Genomic DNA, 25700 nt, shown 5'->3' on the forward strand with positions numbered 1-25700 from the left:
CACACTAGGATGGATGAGATTAAGAATGATGATATTCGGGAGAAGGTGTGCGTGACTCCCAATGATGACAAGCTGCGGGAAGCGATGGTTAAATGGTTCGAGCATGTACAGAGGAGGAGCCCAGTTGCCCTGGTAAGGATGTGTGAGCGGCTGGTTGTGGATGGCATGAGAAGAGGTAGAGGGCGACCGAAGAAGTATTGAGGAGAGGTGATCAGGCAGGACATGGCGATGCTTTAGATTTCCGAGGACCTGGCACTTGATAGGAAGATGTGGAGGTCGAGTATTAGAGTTGTAGGTTATGAGGTAGTTGAGTCTTGCCTTGTTTCGTACCGTTGTGAGACTAATCTGGTAGGGTTTTGTCTAAGATAGCTAGTGGCAATATCGTGTCTTACTATTTTGCTTTTCAGTGGCTGACCTATTTACTAGATATCGCTTTTGCTTTGCATCTGTGTTCTCGATTCCATGTTGTTCCTATTTTTCATATGATTTATGTGTGATACTAATAGTCTCCTTTTGTCTTTTTGTCCTCTTGAGCCGAGGGTCTTTCGGAAACAGCCTCTCTATCCCTTCGGGGTAGGGTAATGTCTGCGTACATACTACCCTCCCCAAATCCCACTAGTAAGATTTCACTGGATCGCTGTTGTTATATATATACAAAAATATGTATTTTTTTGACTAATATTTTAGTAGCGGCTATACAATGTCATTTTTCCAAACCCAATCCACAACACATCCCGGGCCTTTAGCATGTTTACTATAGGAACGTGGGGGATGTGTTTCATCCTAAATAATTATTTATAAAATCTAAATAGGTATTCTAGGCATGTTAGACTAATTTTAAGTAATATTGGTAAAATAATGATATACTATTTTACTTCACAATTTTATAAGCTTGAAATTACTTAAACACTAATTACATGTGTGGACCGAACTAAGGTAATAAAATGAATGTAAGTTGTTAAACTAAAAACTAGAAGTTCGAAGTTGTGCGAATTTGATTCTTGTTTAAGTGGTGGGGAATGGAGAACTAACATTTTGAGGAATTCAAAATTAGACTGGATTAATATCAAACTTTCTCTCTTAAATTGTTTTTCCATTTTAGTAATCATTGTTATGAGAAACATAACAAAAGTCCACAATAGCTGCAAGTGAATTACGAGAAACGTAATTGAAAAAAAAACATTAAATATTTATTTAGTGATAATACAATACATATCAAACTTTTATTACAAACAAAATAACGTTTCACATTACATGAAAACAAATGAATTAGGAAAAACATTACCTTAATTAGTATAAAAAATATTAGTTATTTTTCCAACACAACCATCTTTTTTTTAATTAATCTTAGCAAAATCAACAGTTTCTTTTCCATTATGAGCTTTTCTAAAGAAATGCTTGACATAATCTGAATATAAAACTTGCTTGTAAATTGCCTTCTCTCCATTCTTAATCACTTCAGGCAAAGGACCAATCAAATCATTAGGTTTAGGATTTACAAAAATAGGCACTGAAATCCTATTATTGCATCCATTAGCCATAACTCGATGCTCAATACTCTTGTATTTTCCATTACTCATAAGTTGAAGTGCATCACCAATATTAATCACAATTGCTCCATCAATTGGTGGGACATGAACCCAAGAATTACTGTCCAATTTTTTTACGTAAAGTCCTCCAATATTATCTTGAAGAAGAATGGTTAATGTTGAAACATCAGAATGACGACCTACTCCCACTGTTAATTCAGGATTAGGACATTTAGGATAGTAATTAAGATTAATCCTTTTTGAACCCATTAAAAGTGATTCTTTAGTTTGGTCTATCTGATTTATGTTTAGTCCTTTCATAAGTGCCTTCAAAAGTTTCTTGATTACAATATCAGAATTTCTCAAGAATTCTAGTGATTCATCCCTGCAAGAACAATACACTATTTAGTCAACGTAAGGTATATTTTTATATAAATAATTTAATAATAAATTTTCTGTTATTCTCTTAATAAGATGATTGATAGATATATAAATATGCATGAACGGTTTTAAAAAAAAAAATATCTTTCTTTTATTCTACGAGTACTTTATTGACCCGAGGTGAAGCAGAAGATAATTTTCTAATGCAAATAAATGATGCATAATATGACTTGTACAGTTAGTCTTGTCAACTTGTCCAAGTCAAACTACTGACTTACTGTAAGCAGTCCTGAACAAAGAGAAAACAAATTTTTGTATAGTCCGATATGAAAAACCTTAATGCTGTTTTTACTTCTTTTTCCACCGAATAAATTTAAAACAAAAAAGAGGAAAGATTTTTGGAATTACTCGTGGTCTTATACATGTCATGACAGTATAATCAAGTCATTAAGAATAAAATGGGAAATTTAAAATAAGTTGTTTCTAAATACTAAGGTAAATTTTTTCTGGAATGGAGTAATTAAAATGAAAAATTATCACATAAAATAGAATAAAGGTAGTGGTATTAGAGTTATATTATCACATATGTATCAATTTACATACAAATACCTTACAAATGACTAGCTAATTGCAGGGGCGAAGCTACACTCTAGTAAGGATAGTCAATTGACCATTCTTCGTCGGAAAAAATTAATTGTGTATATAGATAAATATTAGTTTTAAAAGTATATAACATATATTAAACACCCTTTGTCGGGAATTTTTTTTACTTCTTTCAAATTTGAAAACCCTTGGAAATATTTTTGGCTTCGCCACTGGTAATTGTATAAATATTTTTTTACGCTATTAATACATACTATAATTTAAACGCTACGTTAAATTATACGAACCTGCATGCAGAAGGCCAAAGGGCAGCAGCTTCATCATCAGAAACATAGAAAAGACTAAGATAATCTTTCCATTCCAAAGCTTTTTCAGCTTGAGGTGTAAAACTTGTTCCATATCTTACGTTATTTGTTGTTGAATTTTCCTTAGAATGCTTATTCTTCTTCTCTGCAGACTGTCTGAAAAACCTATAAGTTGCATCCTTAACAGCATCAAGAACTTCAAGGGGAATTCCATGATTAATAATCTGAAAAAATCCCCATTTTTCAGCTGCATTACATATTTTTTCACAAACTTTAGTATTATTTTCGTCCCAATTGGACATATCGATGATCGGGATAGAATCATCGACGATTATTGTGCTCGTAGTAATTCGTTCTTCGAGTGGTTGAATATATTGTTTTGGTAGGGTTTTAAGTCCTAATTCTGATAAACCCTTTACTCCATTGCCTTCATTTACTACAAATTCTTTAATATTGTTGGAAAAATTTGAGGACAATGTAGTAGGCATTTTGTAGTTTAAGAGTAAATCAAGAAAAAAGAAGTAGGGTTTTAAATGGTATGGGTAATTCAAAGTTTGGCAGTAGAATTTGATGATTTATTCGTTTAGATTTACATGCATTTATAGGCAAAAATTTGGTGCTATGTACCATGATATGAAAGTCTTTGAAGACAAAAAATTCTATAGTCAGCTAAATCATGCGGCAAATTAAAGTGATTGGTACATGTATAAAGTTTGTACTGTTTTACTAGTTGTTCAGTTTTCTCACGTTTGAAGAAAAAAGTTTCAACCTTGTAATGAGTCAAAAATCAAGTTGTTATTAGGTTCAATTGCACTTTATGTTTGCTACTGCGTATAATTTGTTGCCCGTTAGATGGTTCGGATATGTAAGAAGGAGAGACATAGATGTTACGATCAGGAGGTGCGAGAGGTTGTCCATTGCAAGTTTGAGGAAGGAAAGGGGTAATTAAGCCTAAGAAGTATTGAGGAGATGTAATTAGGCAGGACATGTCATTGCTCCAACTTATACCGAGAATATGACCCACAATAGAAAAGTGCGGAGATCGAGGATTAGAGTTGTAGATTGACAAATGTGTTCCTCATAGGCTTACACTACTAGAAATCCGCTAATTTGCGACCAGGAAAAGCGACCAAAGTTGGTCGCTTATTAGCCAAAAAGCGATTAACTTTGGTCGCCTTCTTATTTTAATAATATAAATTTGGCGACCAAAGTTGGTCTCCACAGGTAAATTACGTTTTTTTTATTTATTATTAATAAAAAAAAAAGCGACTAACTTTGGTCTAAAAAGAAAGTATTATTTTTTAAAATCTGGATATTAGAGACCAAAGTTGGTCGCTTTAGTATTAATTTTTTTAATTTTTTTTTTAAAATAAGCAACCAAAGTTGGTCGCAAAATGTAAGAATTAATTATTTTTTAATTGTAGGCGACCAACGTTGGTCGCTATTTTTCCAGTAATTATTTTTAAATGGAATAGCGACCAACTTTGGTAGTTTTTTGAGAAATCTGGGTTCAATGGCGACCAAGGTTGGTCGCCATTTACCAGAAATTTATTTTTTTTCAGGAAAAAGCGACCAACTAGCGACCAAAGTTGGTCGCTTTTCTTGGTATATTTTTGGCAGAAAATGCCTGTATTGGCAGCTACACCACCTGCCAGCTTACCAAAAATCCTAAATAGGCATTTTATACCAACAACAACAACAATAAACAACAACAACACCATTAAAACTAACAAACTATAAAGTTCAATAGAAGTAACATATTAAGCTAACCAAACTAAGTTAATTTTTATTACAAATTCATTCGAAAACCGATTGTATTTGTCTAGTTGAAAGTGTATAAAAGTCAAGGATTATTTTGTACATCATTATCATCACCGTCTGATGAACTTTCATCACCAAGACGGTATCCAGAAGGGTGTACTTGTCTAGGATGGGAAGAATAATCACGGGGAGGACGGGAGGAATGAGCACGGGGAAGGAGAGTCTCTGGCGATGAGTCACGAGACCGGGGAATCGGAAAACTGCCAGAAGCTAGGAGAGATTTGATCTGCTCTTGCATGCCAATGTACTGAGCATCTCTAATCTTTTCTCTCTCCTTGGCGGCTTCTAGCTCGTATGTGAGCTTTGTCACAGTCTCCCGCATAGAGGAGAGGCTCTCCCCGTCAAGTTGCTCGGCTTGCGAGGAAGTCCCAATTCCTTGCATTCCACACTTATAGCGATGGAATTTCTTAGTAGGAAGCCCGTATACCTTCCCCCATTTTGGACCCCCAGCAGCCTGCATCCAGATTCTTTCAGCATCCTCGTCCGAAGGTTGGATTGGGTCGCCCGACTCACTAGGTGACTGACTGCGTATGAATTCCTCCACTTCAGTTGTGAAGCGACCCTATAAGAAAAATTACATTGAATTAGTATTTCAAAATTCATATAAAAGTAAATCAAAATACTTAATGAAAAGTGAAAACTTACATGTACAGTCGAGGCTCGGCCCTCGACCCACCTTTCTTGATCCGTTTCTTTCTTCTTTTTTACAATATGAGTCTCCTTGAATAGCTCATCTTGGTTCATCGGACGCCCCAACTTCTTCTCCTGAAAACTCATAAATTTTAGTTAATAAACAGAATAGATATACTTTGAAAATTAAAATAAATTAAGCAATTACGAACCATTCTTCTCTTTATTGTCCCTAGGCTGATCGCACCTCCAGTGTGCAAGGATCCTCCCTTCTCAGATGCCCGAGCTTTCTTTTTTTTCGCTCTTATCTAAGAACTCTGTGGTAAGCCATTGCCTTTGCAAATCCTCCCATAAATTCTGAAGCAACCAGCCAGGCTTCTGGTTCAACTTTCTAGCTTTGGAGAAACAATGCGACAACCGCTTGCGAGCTTTGAGATGAAAATTTGCAGCCACATCCGCGCTATAGCGGTGTTCCCATACACACTTGCTCTGTATTTCAAAAGTTAAGTATTATATGGAAATATCATAAATTCTATATTCAATATATTATACTTAGCTTTTGTTAGCTAATAATTATTCAAAAGTTAAGTGCATTAACTGCTTATAATATAGTATATAGTATATTAGTGCATTAGCTAATATATATATATATATATATATATTAGCTAATATATATATATATATATATAAGCTTTTATCAAATATATATAAAAGCTATATTCGATATAATATTAGCTAATGCACTAATACTTAGTGCATAGTATAGTGTAAGTATATATATAAGCTATATTCTATAATACATATTTAGATGGAAATATCATAAATATAAATAATTGTACTGCTTAAAAGAACATTTATACTTTAAAGTCATTGAAAATTTGCTCCTTCAGTGCGAATGGGAAATCGCTCCAAGACGCATAAGGGCCATTATAAAGCTTTCGGGTGGCTTTGGTGATAATCCTTGTAGTAATATTACTAGGGATGAACCTGCAATTTAATAAAAAAATACATTAATATCTTAGTAAAACTGTACAAAACAATAAACGTAAAAATAACAAATAACTCTTACCCATCACCCTCAGGGACTATGATGATCCTGCCATACTGATCATAATGCACCTCCTCGTCATCATCAGCATCACCGTCCGAAGCATGTATATCAGAGGCATGTGTGGAAGGTGTAGGGGGGTCAGAGCTAGTATCTCGCAGGCGAAGGCCTGAAATAGGTGGAGTTTTAGATGAAGATGGTTGCGAGCCCTGTGTGACTGTGACATAGCTGTATGGCCCGCAAGTGGATGTGACACTGATAGCTGTGACCCGAGTGGCTGTGACACTGATGCCTGTGATCCATGTGGATGTGACATGGATCGATGCGATCCATGCGATCCAGATGGCTGCGATCCACGTGGTCGTGCGACAACTGGACTGTATGTCGGACGTACAGTCCTATGGCCCTGTGACGAAAGACCTGGTGTCTGCACGAAGGTGTAGGGCTGGTGATGCTGTGGCAGCTTAGAATAGCCCTGGGTGGAGGCAAAGTCATATGCATAGGCATAGGCATCTTTGAAGAGGCCGGAAAAGATGGAGGATTATCTTCTACCCTCCTCTTTGGTTTCTTAGCCTTTTCTCGACCCTTGCCTGTCATCTGCATAATATAATACATATTTAGATTGAAACATATAAAGAAACTAGCTATAAACGAGAGTTATTAAAGAAACTAACTTTTTAAAGCTTATCGACGTATAGTTCCTCGTTCGAGAATTCTTCTTCCTCACTAGTTTGAGCTTCATCAGTTAATTCTTCTTCCTTGTTTTCTATAATTCTTACTTCATTTATATCAACTTCTTCCAATATGTGTTCAGGATGTTCCAAATCATTTTCTAAAACTTCGTCCACTATTTGGTCAACACTGGAGATATCGTTTTGATATGCAACATCTAACACATTCTCGACTTCCACCCTACCCACAAGCTTAGTTTTTATTACAACCCACCAATAGGACTTATTCCGCCACAATGGATAAGGAGCATAATATACTTACCTAACATTATGTGCAATTATGAAAGGATCATAGCGATCATACTCCCTCGTATGATTAACCTCAATTATGTTGTATTGATTGTGTACTCTTGTACCTCTTGTTGGATGTGGGTCAAACCACTTGCATCTAAAGAGTATCAATTTCTTATATGGCCAACATGTATATTCTAGTTCTATTATTTCTTTGAGCACACCATAATAATCAATATCTCCATCTTGGTTGCCATCACCACCTTGAACCCACACCCCATTGTTGTTGCTATTTTTATTTTTAGAGCAATCCTCTATATGAAACTTATAACCATTCACAACGTACTTAGACATTGTTGTGACCTCAACCCCAGGTCCCCAAGATATATCTTTCAAAAATTGATTTACACCATTATTTGGATCATTTACCTACATATTGTTAAAAAAAATTCATAAGTTAGCATAACTTCCAAACATTGTTTACCTACATAGTGTTAGAATATTTTAAGGAGAAACTTACAAATTGTTTGAACCACGTATCAAATCTCGTATATACGCATCATGGACAAATTGACCCACGAAGTGACTGTGACACATCAAATATTTTTAGTAGTTGCATTGAGATGTAATCACAGTAATTTTTATATTTTGATAACCACTAAATCAATACTTACTTGAGAAATGGTACAACTTCGGGACAATTTAGCAACACGTGAAGTGTAGCTGACTTGAACTCTATATCACTCAAACTTCTCTTTCTAACATCCTTAGAACATCTGCCTGGTTGATTGAATATGGACATAGGCGGATATAATGGATCATTCCTAAGGTCGACCGTGTGCCTGTTGGGCCTATTCCTAGCACATGGCACATTACTCTCAAAATAATAAGAACAAAAATGAGTAGTTTCCTTTGCAAGATAAGCTTCGCATATAGATCCTTAAATCCTATTCCTTTGCTTAACAAATTGTTTGCATTTGCCAATTGTCCTACATAATTTCAGGTTAGCCAAGAACATTCAAATAAAACAGAAAATTACATCAAATATATAATATTACCTCTCAAAGGGATACATCCATCTGCATTGAATATGCCCTCCAAATCGTGCCTCGTGTACAAGGTGGATTGGAAGGTGTTCCATCACATCAAAAAACCCACATGGAAATATCTTTTCCATCTTAGAAGAAGTTACACGAATGTTCTGATCCATCCGGTGTAGGTTTTCTTCCCTTAATGTGAAAGAACATAAGTCTTTGAAAAACAAACTAATCTCCGTGATGGGTTTCCAGATTCTTTCAGGCAAACCACAAAATGCAATAGGCACTAAAGTCTCCATGAAAACATGACAGTCATGATTTTTCAAATGGCTCAACTTCCCTACCTCCATATCAACCTTTTACCCAAAATTCGACGCATAACCCTCAGGCATCTTCAATTTCGTTACCCAATCACAAATCTGCCGTCTTTCCTCCAAAGTGAATGTGTAACTTGCTTTGGGCTTGAATATCTTACCATTGTTTGCTGTCTGCAAGTGTAATTCAGGCCACCTGCAATATTCTTGTAAGTCCATTCTAGCCTTTGGGTTATCCTTTGTCTTACCTTTAACATCCATCACTGTGTTGAACAAATTGTCAAAATAATTCTTCTCAATATGCATGACATCAAGGTTGTGACAGAGAAGATTATCCTTCCAATAAGGCAACTCCCAAAATATACTCTGTTTGGTCCAGTTATGAGTAACACCGTATCCGGGGAATCTATAAGGTGAAGCTTCAGTAACTTTACTGAAGTTCTGGACCCTCTCCCAAATTTGCTCACCTGAAAGTATCGGAGGTGGATAATCATATTCCATTTTATTCTTTTTGAATGCATTTGTCATCCTTCTAAACTCATGACCCTCAGGCAAGAATTGACGATGACAATCAAACCATGATTGCTTTCGGCCATGTTTCAAAGTGAACACTTTACTATTTTCCATGCAGTAAGGACAAGCTAGCTTCCCAGCAGTCATCCACCCAGACAACATTCCATACGCAGGAAAATCGTTAATTGTCCACATTAAATTAGCCCGCAAATTGATATTCTGCTTGGTTGATATGTCATATGTTTCGACACCATCATACCACAATTGTTTTAGCTCATCAATCAAAGGTTGAAAATATACATCTATCAAACTTTTCGGATTACGTGGACCGGGGATAATACAATTTAAGAATATATATGGACTAGTCATGCACAACTCGGGTGGTAGATTATAAGGTGTAAGAAAGACAGGCCAACATGAATACGGTATCACAGATACAGAAAAAGGCGTGAAGCCATCCGCACACAAACCTAACCGAATGTTCCTTGGTTCACTAGCAAAATCTGGATATGTCCTATCAAAGTGCATCCAAGCTTCTCCATCTGAAGGATGACACATAACACCAGGTGGTCTTCTATTTTCAAAGTGCTATCTCATATGAGGAGCAGAACTCATTGACGCATATAACCTATTTAGCCTAGGTATAAGAGGTAAATAATGCATCGCCTTGATAGCGACCATCTTCCCGTTGGAAAGCCTCTTGAACCGAGGCTTTTCGCAAAATTTACAACTGCTTAAATTTGCATCATCTTTATAATATAACATGCAACCATCTTCACAACAATCAATTCTCATTGATGAAAGTCCTAACTTAGAAACTAATCTCTTTGCCTTATAGAAATCACCAGGTAATTCGATATCGGAGTCAACTAGTTCACGCATAAGGTCAATGACAGAGTCCATGGCTCCTTGAGAAATATTTCAATCAGATTTGATACTTAGTAATCTAACTGCAACATACAACTCAGAGTGCGGACTTCCTTTACGTAGTGGACGACTAGCTTCCTCTAAATGTTCATAAAAATGTTTTGCTTCCTCATTAGGAGTTTGTTCAACATTTTCATTGGGCTCACCCCCTAAGTGCATTCCAAAAGCATCCGCAACCATATCATGAATTCTGGAATCATGATTTGTATTCTCCACCGACCTACTACTTTCACCAACAACCATGTTATGAAATATCCCATGGCTACCATCGATCTCTCCATGATTAGTCTACACAAAGTAATTCGCTATAAACCCCTTACTATAAAGATGAACCTTAACTTCCTCCGGTTTTTCAAACTTCATACAGTCGCACCTAACACAAGGGCGCCTAATTACTCCTTCATTTATGTATGGCGGAAGTGACATTGCATGTCTAATAAAGTCATCAACCCCTTCTACAAAATCCTCCCGCAATCCCCGCCGATTAGGATAATTCCTATTGTACATCCAAGTACGATGTTCCATCTATATAAATAAAGCAAGAACAAATTAAATTAGTTAATTCATATCCTAATCTTTTTTTAGTTAACTAAAAGTCCAATTCATATCCTAAAAGTCCAATATGACCTTAAGTTCATAATTAATAAACTCCCCCCTTTAATTCTTTTTTCTTATCTTATAAATGTATAATGCATAGTTTAAAGCATGAATTTAGGTACTCTTATTTAGGTATTGCTCCTCTTCTAAGATAATGAATTGTTTTTTTTTCCACAATTGAACTTAATATAAATTAATACAAGAACTAAAAGATTATAATTTCTACCTTAAGTTCATAAATCTAATGTAGTTCAAACCAAAAACCCTAATACTAAATAGACAAAAACTCTAAAAAATTACATAAAATTATATAGCAAAAATTAAAAATTTAAAAGCTAATAAGGTAGATTACTAACCTTGGTAGATTAAAAGGAGGATTAAAAAGCAGTGGTGGCAAGGGGTGGGGGACAGCAGCTCCGGCGACAGTGGTGGCGGCGGACAACGGCTCCGGCGACAGGTTCAGCAGCGGCTCCGGCGTGGTGGCACGCTGTCGCAGTGGTGGCAAGGGGTGGGGGATTGATTTGTGTAAGGGAAATAGAGAAGGGGGGTGAATATGTTAAGAGAGAGTTTGGGAAAATTTTGGGGAGAAAATAAGAGATTGGGAGGGGAAACCCGATTTTTACTCCTGGATTTAAAAATAGCGACCAACTTTGGTCGCTATTTTGGTAGCTATATAAGTGTTGACTGTTTGATCAAAATAGCGACCAAAGTTGGTCGCTATATTTGACCGTTTGACCAAAATAGCGACCAAAGTTGGTCGCTATTTTACAAAAAAAATGAATTTACTTTTTTTTTCTATTTTGATATTAAATATATATATATACATATATATATATATATATATATATATGTATATATATGTATGACTAATATTGGTCGCTAATCTCAGTATACCTTTGACCAAGCAAGTCTGACCAGTCCAGTCAACAGTTTGACTAAATTAGCGACCAAGTAGCGACCAACCTTGGTCGCTAAATTTATTTCAAATATTTATTTTATTATTTTCGCTAGTTTGGCGACCAACTTTGGTCGCTTTTTGCGGCAGACCAACTTTGATCGCTAAAGTTTGATCGTTTTTTTTTGTATTATCTTATTCATCGTTCTTTACTATTGTATTATCTTTACTGCCGAATCCAAACCGTTTTTCTCCAATATTAACAAAACGAATTGTCAAATCTAGAGTTTGCACCAACTTGGCAACTTGTAGTTATGTTGTACGAGGTATTCAAATGTGTATTGATGCGGATCCCGATCACAAAGACCGGGTTCACCGGAATTCAATAACTTTTGTTTATACCTTATATATGTATTAAGAAATTTATTAAATATCTATAAATATTATATTGTAAATTTATAAACTATTGTATATTAAGTTAAGATCGTTATAAGAACTCATTAGCTTCAAATCCGGAATCCTCCTCCGTTGATATACTTAGCAACCAAAAAAAAGTGTATTGTTATACACTATTATAATGGAGTATCACTTTTCACTGGGATTCCTATTGCTTCTAGACCAGGGCATCTATCTATAAGCTATGAGAATATGACATCTTAGCTACTTATTATATTCGAATAAAGAATTTAAGAGCCCGTTTGGTCATGAAACTTTTTTTATTTTTCTTTTCAAAATTAGTGTTTGACCATAAAATTTTTAGTTTTCACTTGAAAATGAATTTTAGAATTTTTTAAAAATTTTAAAAACTCTAAAAAGTTATTTTTCAAAACTTTTAATTAATGGGCATTTGGACATAAGAATTGTAAAATTCCAAAAAAAAAAGTAAAAAAAAAGACTTTCAAGTGAAAATGGTATTTGAAAATTAGAGTTGTATTTGGACACGAATAAATTCTTGGGTTGTTTTTTGAATTTTTGTGAGTGATCTGAGTGAAATTTCGAAAAACAACTTTTTGGTGTTTTTCAAATTTTCGAAAAATACCAAAATTCATCTTCAAGTGAAAATTGAAAATTTTATGGCCAAACACTGATTTCGAAAAAAGTAAATTTTTTTCGAAAAAAGGTGAAAAAATTCTTATGTCCAAACGGGCTCTCAGATTACTCACACAAATTCAAAAACAACCTAAAAATAGTAGGCGTTTGGACATAAGAATTATAAAATTCGAAAAAATGGTGAATAAATTTTTCAAGTGAAAATGGTATTGAAATTTAGAGTTGTGTTTGGATATAAATTTCAGTTTGGGTTGTTTTTGAAGTTTTGTGAGTGATTTGAGTGAATTTTGAAAAATAACTTTTTGCAGTTTTTCAAATTTTCGAAAATTTCCAAAATGCATCTTTAAGTGAAAATTGGAAATTTTATGAACAAACGTTGTTTTCGAAAAAAAGAGATTTTTTTTGGAAAATCTTCCATCAAATTTTATGTCCAAACGGGCACTTATATTCATGTTCAAACACAACTCTAATTTTCAAATACCATTTTCACTTGAAATTTTTTCCCCACTTTTTTCGAAATTTTACCATTCTTACGTCCAAACACCCACTAAGGTATATATATATTGTCAGAGTAAATTCTCGTTTATATTATATGTTATCCAAATAATATCTAAAATAAATTTTCTTTAATTGTGGGACCTAAAATCTTAAAAGTAAGATATATTATCTGCTCTAACAAATAAAGGATACATGATGGTGTAAAATTCTTTACACTGACGGTGTTTAATACTTAAACTCTTACGAATATCTTGTAAACATTAAAGAATGACTAACTAATGTCTAACTTCTACCATATTAATTAACTAGTTAGCATTTTGTGTTGTTTAATAAAGCCATCGGGAAAGTCATAATAATGCTGACTAATTAAAGCAGAAAAGATAAATATTGAAACAAAAGCCGCCATTAATTCCTAGGTGAAAGCTAGAAGGGGCATACCTAGTTGTAGGGGTGTTCATGGTTTAGTTTGGGTCGGTTTTTCCCTAAAAAGAAACCAAATCAAGTAAGTCGGTTTTTCAAATATTGGAACCAAACCAAACCAATTAAGTCGGTTTTTTATCGATTCGGTTTTTGTCGGTTTTTTCGGTTATTTATCGGGTTTTTTCTTAAATATGAGACATACACTACCAAACACATATTCCGGCGATTACATTTTCAATGTAACACTATCAGATCAATTGCTCTTTGAGAAATCTATCATTTACCAAGATATATTGATAATAATTGAATCAAATAGTGATGAATAATTTAAGTACTCAATTAAAAATCGATTATTTTTATATGAAATAAATTCTTGTATTTAGCAAAAGAAAACTACCAATCAAATTAGAATGTAAAAGTAAAGAATTAAATTATTATAATAGCAAAGAACTAGACTAAAAATACAAGTGACTAAGATGTACTATAAAATTTTAAAAACTTTATATAAAAGTATACATATATATAGGTATAATAATAAATTTAAATAGCTACTTTTATAGTCGGTTTGGTTCGATTTTTTCGGTTATATTTTTTATTAAAACCAAAATCAAACTAAATTTGATCGGTTTTTAAAATTTAAAACCAAAACAAAACCAAACCTAAAAAGTAACGATTTTTTTGATCGGTTTGGTTTGATTTTCGGTTTGATTCGATTTTTTGGGTTTTTATGAATACCCCTGCCTAATTGATACTTGATACTATATGTTATGTATATATGCTCACCCCTATCTGAATTTGTTTTTTTAAAACTTTAAACTGTTTTATTTTATTCTTAATAAAATATTTTTATGACTATAGAGATGTCATGACATGTTACAGACGATAAGTCTAAGGGCACTTTTGATATGTACATAAAGTCTTCTTTCTTTTTATATTTTATGATCAACAATTAATCAAATAACACCACATAAAATGAACGAGAGGAAGTACTAGTGCAACAATATTAAACGTAAACGGCTAGTTTCTAACAATAGTTCTCAATAAGCAAGCAAGGTTGTTAAACTTAATTATTACTCCCTCGGTCCAAAATAAGTGATTTTTTAGTATTTTTTTTTGGTCCAAAATAAGTAATTTTTGCAGATTTCAAGAGAGCATTAATATTTTTTCTCCTATATTGCCCCTGAACTAAATATTGTTGGAATATGTGTTATTAGAGTGTTTATTTCCAATGCAATTGAATTCTTCCATATGATCAGATTCACGTTTCCAATTCTCTAGTTCTATTACTCTTCAACTATATGGCATACTCACAATTTACATCAGATTATACAATATCAGATTCACGTTTTGATTATTTTGTGTTGTAGCCATGCTTATTTCATCATCTTAGAAAATTAAACCTTCTTTTATAAGAGAATTCTTGGTGGGAAATGTTGAAATTTTTGGCTCCATTTTATATTTTGTTGATATTTTAAAACTAAAATTCTAGACAAATTGAGATTCTTTCCGAAATTTTGAAATCATTTTTCAAGCGTTGCTTCGTACAAATTGAGATCATTGTTAATCATGAATGTTCTGCCGTTGCGTCTTCCATTTACTTCATTAAATGTTTAGTGAGAGTTGAGAATAATCACACTCCAAATCCCAAAATGGACAGCAAAGGATAGTATGGTCATTTTCATTGATATTTAGTGGTAAAAGGTAATTTTTTTAATTTGTGTGAAAATACCCAGAAAATCACTTATTTTGGACCGGAGGGAGTACTAATTAAGACCGACGTCTAAAGTCATTAATTAGTAATAAAGTTAACTATTTCTAAAGTCGTGCATCTCATTAATTAGGTTGAAACCATGTCTGCAAATTTGTTTTTTTTATTTTGGTCCAAAATAAGTGTCCATTTATATAATCAAGAAAAAAAGTCAATTTATTTTTCCAAAATTACATTTATGTACGTATTCTTAAAAAGTCTTTTACTCATCATATTAAATTATGCTGCAACATTTAATTAAGGATAGTTTAGTCACACTAACTATTTTTGTCTAAAATTTAGTATTTCCTTAATGGGTGTGCCCAAAGCAAATTGATTACTTATTGTGGACAGGAGAGAGTACTAATTAATACCGATTTCTAAAGTCATTAATTAGTAATAAAGTTAACTATTTCTAAAGTCGGGCATCTCAGTAATGTTCTTAGCATCGCCTTTTCAACCAGCTTAAGGTTACGAGTAGGTTGAAACCATGTCTGCGAAAAAAAGAAGAAGGAAAATTAGACTTATTTGTGAAAGTGCTAATTAGTCGAGTCTTAATGCAGATATTAGACGCTTGGTGGAAAAAAAGAAAAAAATAACTTAAAATCGACTGCAATTAAACAATATTACTATCATAATGATATTGCCGCGGACTTTACATTTGAAAGTTTAACCATTGGAGTTGGGTCAAATTTAGCAAATTATATACATTGTACCTATCAAATAATCATGTAGGAAAAATTCCAATATCTTGTTCAACGTGGAAAATTTGTCTGATTATATTGTGTTTACCACTTTCACTAGTGTAATTTTGCTTGATTATTGGGTCTTTTTCTCTCTTTTTATCGAACAATCAAAAGTCTACTTCAACGTGGAATATTCAACGGCAGGACAAATATAAATGTGAATTTCTTTTTAATTATATACTAATAATTCCTTGTCTTAGAAGTTCAAAAATATGGGTTTATAGTGGACATATAGCTATCTAATATCTATATCGGAATATAATAAGCAAAATCTATATTGACAAAACATGAGAGATATACTATTACTTTAAGAAAGCATGGTCATAGATTTAATGACGCGTTTTAAAACCATTAGGGTTAGTTACACCTAGAACGAATAAAATGTATCACTAATAGAGTATGTCGTTACACTACTCTATATGCAATCTTAAGCAATGATGGGACACACCTCAACGAGAACTCGAATCTCTAAGAAGGATATGCATATAACATTATTATCAAATCTCAGAATGACAACCCGAGAGGAATGCGAGGTATTTAAAAAAGCAATAAACCTATTGATGCATTTTAAATTGTGAATGCACAAGCTCAAATTGGACAATATCACAATTAATTTGATGTCTTGCGCTACTTGAGTTTATATTAGACAATTTAAAAGAATGCCAGGCTGGCTGCCCAACTATATTGGACTTTGTTTTTTTCCTTTTCATTTTTTTCCTATTTCCAATCTCTAAATTTTTCTTAAGTTCTTGTTAATTAGAATGTGAAATTGATTCTCCGCGAGTCCAAGAGTCTAGAGTCTTGTTTTTTTTTTAAAAAAAAAAAATAAATAAAAAAATTGGAGTCGTAGTTCTCGTAATTTTATTGTGGTATTCACTATATTTGTTAGGTTCTTACAAAAAAATTCTTCCACTTCTCCCTCAACTTCGGTCAATTTACGACCATTCCACTCAATGCACTAGACCCATAAAATACGCAATATGTGAAAATCCACTGCTGTCTTCTTCTTCTTTTTTGCCCCATAAACTACGGCATTTAAAAAAAAAGAGGTAAAAGAAAATGATAGAGATTGCTAGAGTAAAAAATATATGGGTCGAAATCTGACAAGACGAGAATCCGCCTGAAGAGGAACGGCAAAAAGTCACTTGGGCCAAAGTCGTATTCATACAACGCTATAACGACATGCACCTCGGCCACGATCGAAGTCGTGTATTCAAAATGCTTGAACGGCGAATTGGATGTTACAGCATTTTAGAGGGTCAACCAGTAATACAGTCAAATGACTTAGGTACTATGACTAATGACCGTTATGTAAATGAGAATACATAGTATATAAACTAGGTATGAAGCTTGTTAAAAACTAAGTGAGAGGAAGAAAAAAGGGGGATGAAGCTTGTTAAAGATCGGTGACCCTTTTTATCTATGTATTCTACATTATTATTCAATGTTATGAAAATCACCATCCTCTTCTTACATTACGGGATTCAATTATTGCTATGAATAAATTTTATGTTCTGCTATGCTTGCTTGTTCTTATCTTCTGCCTCAGATCTAGGACGAATTATCTTTGGCTAGGATTTACCTCAAATCTTCCTATTTAATTAGTTTATAAAAAGACTTAACACTTTTTGGTAAAACAATTTGGCGCCGTCTGTGGGGATTTTCTAGCCAAAATTTTAGTTTCCTCTAGAGCTAAAGTCAGTCAGAGTTCCACTTCCCGATTGTCGCAGCCTCGCCCTCTCATTACAAACACCAACTTGAGAAGTTTGTAAGCAACCTTTCGAAATAACCGAATCAACCAAGGTCAGATCTTTGCATGAAATCAAAATTATGTTTGATATCGATACCAAATCCATGTCTTGCTGTAGCGATGGGTCTGGTATGTCGCAAGTATGAGTTGTCAAAGCGGGATTATGGCCACTACGCGTTGAGCACGTCCGCAATCCTATTTGCTATATTAACGTTAGATACCAATCTATACTTCATGCACATTGCCCCCTCTCTCTTAGGAAGGGACGATAGCCTATTGTGTGATTCTTTGAAATAACAAGCTTGTCATGCCCGTATGTACGGAGTATAACTTATGTCTCCCTTATTTTTGTGCACCTGGGACGGGACCGGACCGGGACTCGAGATCCCAACGGGCAAAGTAAGTTGTCAGCCCATAAGAAGCCCGTATTCAACTAACGGTGAAGCTAAGCACGAGCCTGAGATCAAATTTGAAGCTGTCATCCAAGTAGAACGACTCGTTTTGTCTCGCAGGCAATGGTCGAGTAAAATGCCCCACACCGTACCATACTACGAATAATAGAAAAATGGCTCAGAACCAGCCGGCATCATTAAGAAACAATCTCCATAGCTTGGGATTGGACGGTGAGCCCATAGAACATACAGTTCCACCAACACAGGCAAGATATGAACACGAAAAGTTTGCCCCGTGTGTTCGCCATGGCGATGCTACGCCGATTCAGCGGACTAAATACTGTGAGCCACATCCGAATTTCGTTCAAATTAATCGAGCCCCAAGGTGCCCAGAAGCCCAAACAATAAGTTCATCGCCCGTCCCGTCAACATTTTCTCCAGGCCGAGCAATGAAGGTATTGATAGACTGGGACTCACCCCAACGCATACATAAACTATGCAGCTACACATGATATTCTCCAATAAAAGCAAGATTAGATAAACTGTGACTCACCCCGACGCATGCATAAACGATGCAGCAACGAGTAATATTCTTCAATAAAATCAGGGCAGCATGCAACATTCTTACCACTCCACCGAGCTCGCACATCGCCAAGCGAAAGTAAAATTTGATCTCATTTGAATCAACAAGTCAAAGTTCGACCTCGCTCGAACTCATAACGGGTTACAACTTGACCTCACTCGAATTTACACCCTTACGGCTCCCCACCATCGCCAAGCGAAAGAAATATTCGACCTCACTCGAATTTAGACCCTTACGACCCCTGGCCATCGCCAAACGAAAGTAAAATTCGACCTCATTCGAATTAACAAGTCAATGTTCGACCTTTCTCGAACTCATAACAGGTTACAACTCGACCTCGCTTGAATTTACACCCTTACGACCCCCTTCCATCGCCAAACGAAAGAAAAAATTGACCTTGTTCGAATCAACAAGCCAAAGTTCAACCTTTCTCAAACTCATAACGGGTTACAAACCGACCTCGCTCGTATTTATACCCTTACGGCCCCCGACCATCGCCAAAAAACATCGACTTTCATTCAAGATAATAAGGTTCGACCTCGCTCGAACTAACAAAGTAAAGTTTGACCTTGCTCGAACCAACAAAGTAAGGTTCGACCCCGCTCGAACTAACAAGATGAGATCTGACCTCACTCAAATCAACGAGCTAAATTCGACCACATTCGAATTCCCAACTAAAAATCAGGGACTCATCACAGGAAAATCTGAAGATCTTTTTCAAAAAGAAAATGAATGAGAAAGAAAGTCTGAGATATGCAACCAAAGGTAAACCAACTATCTTAAGCCTCTTACAAAAGGCCAAAAGTGGCCCCCCGTAAAAAGAAGAAACAAGCAACAACAAAAGAAACAAAAAAAAGCTAAGTACAAAAAGCTACAAAGAGTCACTCGGCCTTATCTCTACCACCGTCCTCGTCAGTATTGTCATTATCAGAAGAGAGCCCATCTTCAATCTCAGTACCCCCACCGACCTATGGTGTCGCAGAGTCATAACTACAGGCAAGACGAGCCTCGCGTGCCTTAACCCGAGCATCTTCAAAAGAGGCCTCAGGAATGCTCCCCGCCGTCCCCAAACCCTTATATATATCTCGTTGGGCCTCAATATGATCCATAGCTCGTACAAATGGCTGGTGACAACAGCAGAGGCAGATTCTTGAGGGGGGCTTGAGCCAACAACTACACCTTCTCGGCCTTGAGAGCCACAACTTGATCTCCCAGGTTCGAGGCATCCCACTCGAGCTCACCGATCCGCTCCTCGAACCTTGCCTCTTTCAGTGTGGTCATCTCCCTCTCGGCTTCCTGCTTAGACCTGAGGATACATATAGTGTCTTCTAGAACCGCTGCTTTCGCCAAAGCCGCCACTCGGGCTCCCTCGACCCTCTCCAGCTCGGCCACTTTCCTTTCTAGCTCATCCAGCTTCTCTGTCCACTCTGCACTTAGACTGGCAACTCTAGTGGCATTCTTTTCAAGCTCGGCTCGCAAAAATAATACCTTCGCCTGAAGATCCTCGCATTCCGCCGCAACCCTTTTGCCCACCTTGAGCTCCTTTTCTTTAGCCCTAAGCAGCCCCTCGAGCTCGCTACATCTACAGATAGACCGCATCAGATCCTCGTCCTTCATCTCCAACTCCTCCTTGAGGGATTGAGTATTACTGCCCACCCTAAGTTGCGCATGCATCTCACGACACCTGTTGTGATACCGGCGATACTTCGTGGCCATTTTTAGAAAGCCTTCGGCCCACGTCTCAGCCATACGAGCACTCTAGATCTCTAATATATAAGTCTAAAATAAGAAGAGGAAGAATCAGCAAAAGGTAACTCACCCTCAAGGCCATCCCAGCCACACCGCACGACAAACCAGAATCACCGATCTCCCAAAGAAACCCACCTTCGGCGGCGGAGCACAGAAGGTCAAATTGGGGCACCAAGTCCATCGTGTCCTCCAATAGGTTAAAGTCCGATGAAATTTCGAGAACACAGGAAGGGCCTTTCGCTATCCCATCGACCCTGGTAAAGCCTTCCTCGAACATCCTCATGTCCTCAGGATTGATGTCAGAATCAGATTCATAATCATCTACCACTACGCCCTTCAACCTCTCATTAGCCTAAGATAGGGTGCGGGCCTGCCGAGAAGTTGATGGACAGTTCGGAACAATCGCGGCATCCTCCGAACTCTGTCCCCCTGCCGTAACAGCATCTTTCACGCCCGAAATAGGCACCGCCTCCATACCCAGGCTGGTACCACTGCCGGCTTCAGACACCGCCAAACCAGGGTCGCCCCTCGAGGGCGTTTCAATCAAAGACGCCCCCTCCGACATTAACCTTTGCCTCTTTGACGAGGCCTCTTCACCACTATCATGAGAAGGTCCATCTGCCGAACGAACTGTAGTGACTGGAGTGTCCGACCGAAGAGCAGTCTCTGAATGTACAGGGCCAAACGCGGACGCAGTCTGAGGAATCACCAGACTTTGGGCGCCCTCATCCACAGCTACCACTGGCACAGGCTTAGCAGAAGAAGTTGGCTGATGAAAAGCAAGAACAGGAGCCCTCGCCCTTCTTGCTCCTCTCCACTTGCCAATGAGAGAATTTTGACCAAACGAAGATATAAGGAAAAGAAAAATATGGAGAGAAGAATAAAGCAACTAAGGCTGAAACAAGCTGACTCACCGGCGGAAGGTTTGTGCCCAAATCTCTCGTGGAAAGGTGCCCATTCACAAATCCCCATCGTGTGGGGGCAGAATCGAGCTCACCCACCCACGAATATCAGTAACTTGCGGATGAGGTACTCTCTCGGCTGGAAAAAAATACAAACAAACACTCGACGGGATCATAAAAAGGGAGACGACCAACAACCTCTTTAAAAAAATGATAATATAAAGAAAGGAAGACCTACAGACGAAATTCCACGTCTCAGGAAATCCCGCAGGGTTCGATACCACGTGCTCTGTTCAGACGTAGAAAATGTTCTTCCAGAAGCGGCGATTGGCCTTGTCATCCATCTTCACCACCAAAACCTTGGTTCCTCGGTGACGAAGGTGAATCATCATGCCCTGATAAAAATAGGGGGCGAAGAGGTGAAGCATATGTTGTAGAGAAATTCCTCGATCGGCCAACTCCGCGTACTTCATGAGCATAAGGAAGAGCTTATATACGCACGAAGAGAGTTGAGACGGACACACCTCGTAGAAGCGGTAGAAGTCCACCGCCAAGGAAGGAAGGGGAAGCGTGTATCCGATGACAAATGGATACGCGTAAAACATGCAGTAGCCCGGATGGTGTATATGCACTATGTCACGACCCCCCGAAACCAGTTCAATGTGATCGGGATCCCCTATTTGGCTTTAAATGCTGTGAATGCTGCAACATCCATCATAGAAATGACATGTTCAAACTCATCATCAGCAGGGCTTTTGAAGTCAGTCCTTGCCTTCCCTAGGTGGGGGACCACTTCATCCACCGGCGGAAAACTTTCATCCTTCACCATAGCCACTCCCTCATTGAGTGGAGGTATTTCTTTTTTCGGCACCGGGGCACTGACGACTTTATCAGGGTTGGAGGATGCACTAGCCATCTCTTCTTTGATTGCAAAAATCAGGAATGATAAGGGAAAAAGGTAGCAGCCACATGAATTTTTAACAGAAAGGGAAATGTAAAAAACTGAAGAAGAAGAAGAAGAAGAAGAAGAAAAACTACAAAAGTCTCTCTTGAGCGATTAGGAAGCACAACATTCAAATGTAAGATTTTCCCCTATTTATAGGGATATAAATACCCTGAGCGGGAAAACCAAACGCTGCCATTTTGAAAACGAAAAGGGCACAGGATGATGCAATGCATAGAAAACGTGCGCCATAATGACGCATGATGAGTTTTAATGACATCCTGAACTGACGTGACGGTCTGATGCAGCTCTAGAAACATCACATCGCTACGTCGCATTAGGTACTTTCCTCTCGCACAAAGTGCTCAGATTTCTCACAACTTTCGAATAGACAGAGTCTGCCCATCGGGCTCGCCAAAAGACGACCCTAATAGGTGGAAGGACTAACTGTATAAGTCGAAATCTGACCAGACAAGTGTAAGCACGTGATTTTTGACCCTCCCCGAGAATTTTCACATTTTTAGCATGAATATGTGAAATTGGGTCTAGTATAGCTATTTTAACTATTTTTACTTTATTTCGTTGAAAAAAGAAAATTTCAAAAAAAAATATATATATAAATTTTAGTTTATGTATTTCTCATAAACTTGAAAAATACAAAAATTGCACTTTATTTTTGTACCTTATATAATTTCGAAAAAATACAAAAATAATAATTCTATTAAAGTTTTATAGGCATTTTTAACTTTGAAAAAATACAAAAATATTACCTCATATTTTATCTTAATATTTTAAAACGAAAATTACAAAAAAATAGTTTTATTAATATTTTGTAGCTATTTTAAACCTTGAAAAATATTTAAAAAGATAGAGTTTTGTTTAAATACTAGTCTTATTTTTGGTAGTTATTTTGCTTACATAGGACTAGTTAAGCAACGTGTTCCTATTTCTCGGGTCCGGGCAAAAGAATAATATTCGGGTTTAAACTACCCGGTTTTAGGCCTAATTTTCGGACCTAGCCCATAATAAACAGTGTCCAGGACACGTGGGGAACCCCACCACGCGTGGGGGACATATGCCTCGAACCCCACCACGCGTGGGGCTCATTTTCATGGGCATTGTATTAAAACACGGACAAACAAATTTTAAAAGGAAAAAAGAAAAAGCCAACAGAAGAAAACGAAGGAAGGACTTGGAAAATTTAAAAAAGAGGTACTGTTCCCCCGTCTTCTTCCTGGGAAAAAAAACAAGAAACCCTACTGCCTGCTTCGTCCAAACTACGACCCTCCTCCTCAGGTTCGTCACCTTCCCCACGTCCAAACGCTCCAAACACCACCACCACACGGACCCTCCTCCTCCCAGCTCCACCATCGTCACTACCCAGTCCGACGAGTAGCAACAGCGTCGTCACCTCCACTGTCCGAACCCCACCCCGTCACCTTCCCCCAGCCCGCGAGCTCCAGCTCCATCTCCGCCTCAAACCACCACCAAACGACCACCCGTCCCCTCCAAAACTCCAAAAAACCAGACCCATCGCCGACCAGCTCCACCATCACCGATAGACCACCATCCTCACCTTCCCAGAAACCCCATAACCCGCGCTGCTTCACTCGTCAAAAACCAGTCACGACCCAACGACGCCGGAACCACCACGTCCAAACCCACCTTGAGGCCACCACCAGTGACGAACACCCCACAACGCCATAACCTCCACTCTCTCACGTCCGGGCTCCAGCCATTAACCACTGTTCAAACAACCCACCCTACTGTCGCAACTAACGCCCTCGTCATTGTCCAGTCGACAACCATCACCTCGTCACTATTAAACACTGCCCGTCGACCCCCACAATCATCGACTAAACAGTCTGTCAACTTCACGCCACTAGTTGAGCCGGAGTTCATGGAGGTGAGCTGCTCGACCTTGTGTTGAGGTCGAGTTCCAGTCCAAGGTCCAAAGGTTGAGTCGAGGTCCGGTACGTCGAGGCGCTGTCCGAGGTTTCGTCGTTGTTCTTCGTTCAGAAAGGTCCGGCTTAAGTTCCGTCGGAATCGTGTTTGTTGCTCTGAGTTTGTCGAGGTGCAAAGGTTAGTAAACCTCGATGTATTGGATTAAAGAAATTTTACGTTCAATGTTTGAAGTTGCAATATATCAATTGATATGATAATTTTCTGCTTATGTTTCACCGTATGCATTTTCGTTCAATGTGTTATGTTATTATTGTCTTAGTTTATTTGGACAAAATTAGTATTAGTACATGTTGTTGCTACGCCCGAAACACTCATTCGCTTAACTTCCTTTGTTAAATCTTGACAAGTTATGAGATTGTATTTGTAAAGAGGCTGTAAGATTTAGTATGGTTAAAGGCGTAAAAATGGCATCCCTTTAAAAATATAAATATATAAGGCATCCCTTTAAAAATATAAAAAATAAATAAATAATAAATAATAATAATAAAAAAAATGAGACGAGCCTCGCCAAATAAAAGGGACAAATTGCGGGGCCCTCACAAAATATATGTATTAAATACTTAGATTCCGGGATGGGTCGTTTAGCAAATTTCACGGCCCTACCCAAAAAAAATAATGCGCTAGTTGCTTTAGGCGCGCCTTTAATAATGTTATCTCCCTAAACTCGGGTGCACATTTATGTGACCCAAATCCAAATCTCAACGGAGTCGAAATATGTCTTTAGTCGCGGGCACATTGATTGTGACGTGGCCCGAGACGCATTTCCACGACGTTGCAAATTCCTTTTAAAAATAAGCATGAGATGAGCCTCGCCGAATAAAAACACAAATTGCGGGGCCCTCAGTAAATACCTGTTTAAAATTACTTAGAATTCAGGAGGGCTGTTTAGCGAATTTCACGGCCTCCGCAAAAATAATAATGCGCTAGTTGCTTTAGGCGCATCTTCAATAATTTAATTTTCTTAAGCTCGGGTGTGCATTTCATGCGACCCAAATCCGATCCCAAAACATCAAATAAAATGTGTTCCGGATTATGGGTGCATTTCATGTGACGTAGTCCAAAGACGTGTTTTAAATGATGTTCACATTTCTTTTAAAAACAATAATAGTAAAGCGGTTAAAAGATAAATTTGCACATAAGTTCAGACTTGTATAAAATCAGATAATCAAGCCGAATATAACAATTGAGCGACCGTGCTAGAACCACGGAACTCGGGAATGCCTAACACCTTCTCCCGGGTTAACAGAATTCCTTATCCGGATTTCTGGTACGCAGACTGTAATATAGAGTCATTCTTTTCCTCGATTCGGGATTAAAATTGGTGACTTGGGACACCCTAAATCTCCCAAGTGGCGACTCTGAAATAATTAAACCAATCCCGTTTCGATTGTCC

General features: G+C 37.2%; 1 protein-coding gene across 1 annotated transcript; it reads right to left on the reverse strand.

The window, feature by feature from the left end:
- Positions 1 to 1258: 1258 nt before the first annotated feature.
- Positions 1259 to 3371, reverse strand: LOC107785648 (feruloyl CoA ortho-hydroxylase F6H1-3-like). Its single transcript, XM_016606995.2, has 2 exons — positions 2801 to 3371; positions 1259 to 1914 (listed from the first exon to the last, which is right to left on the reverse strand). Exons 1-2 carry the CDS (start codon positions 3304 to 3306, stop codon positions 1338 to 1340), a joined length of 1083 nt encoding a protein of 360 aa, XP_016462481.1. The 5' UTR covers positions 3307 to 3371; the 3' UTR covers positions 1259 to 1337.
- Positions 3372 to 25700: the final 22329 nt, after the last annotated feature.

This window comes from Nicotiana tabacum, chromosome 18, assembly GCF_000715075.1.
Source record: "Nicotiana tabacum cultivar K326 chromosome 18, ASM71507v2, whole genome shotgun sequence".
In the NCBI taxonomy this organism is placed as follows: domain Eukaryota; kingdom Viridiplantae; phylum Streptophyta; class Magnoliopsida; order Solanales; family Solanaceae; genus Nicotiana; species Nicotiana tabacum.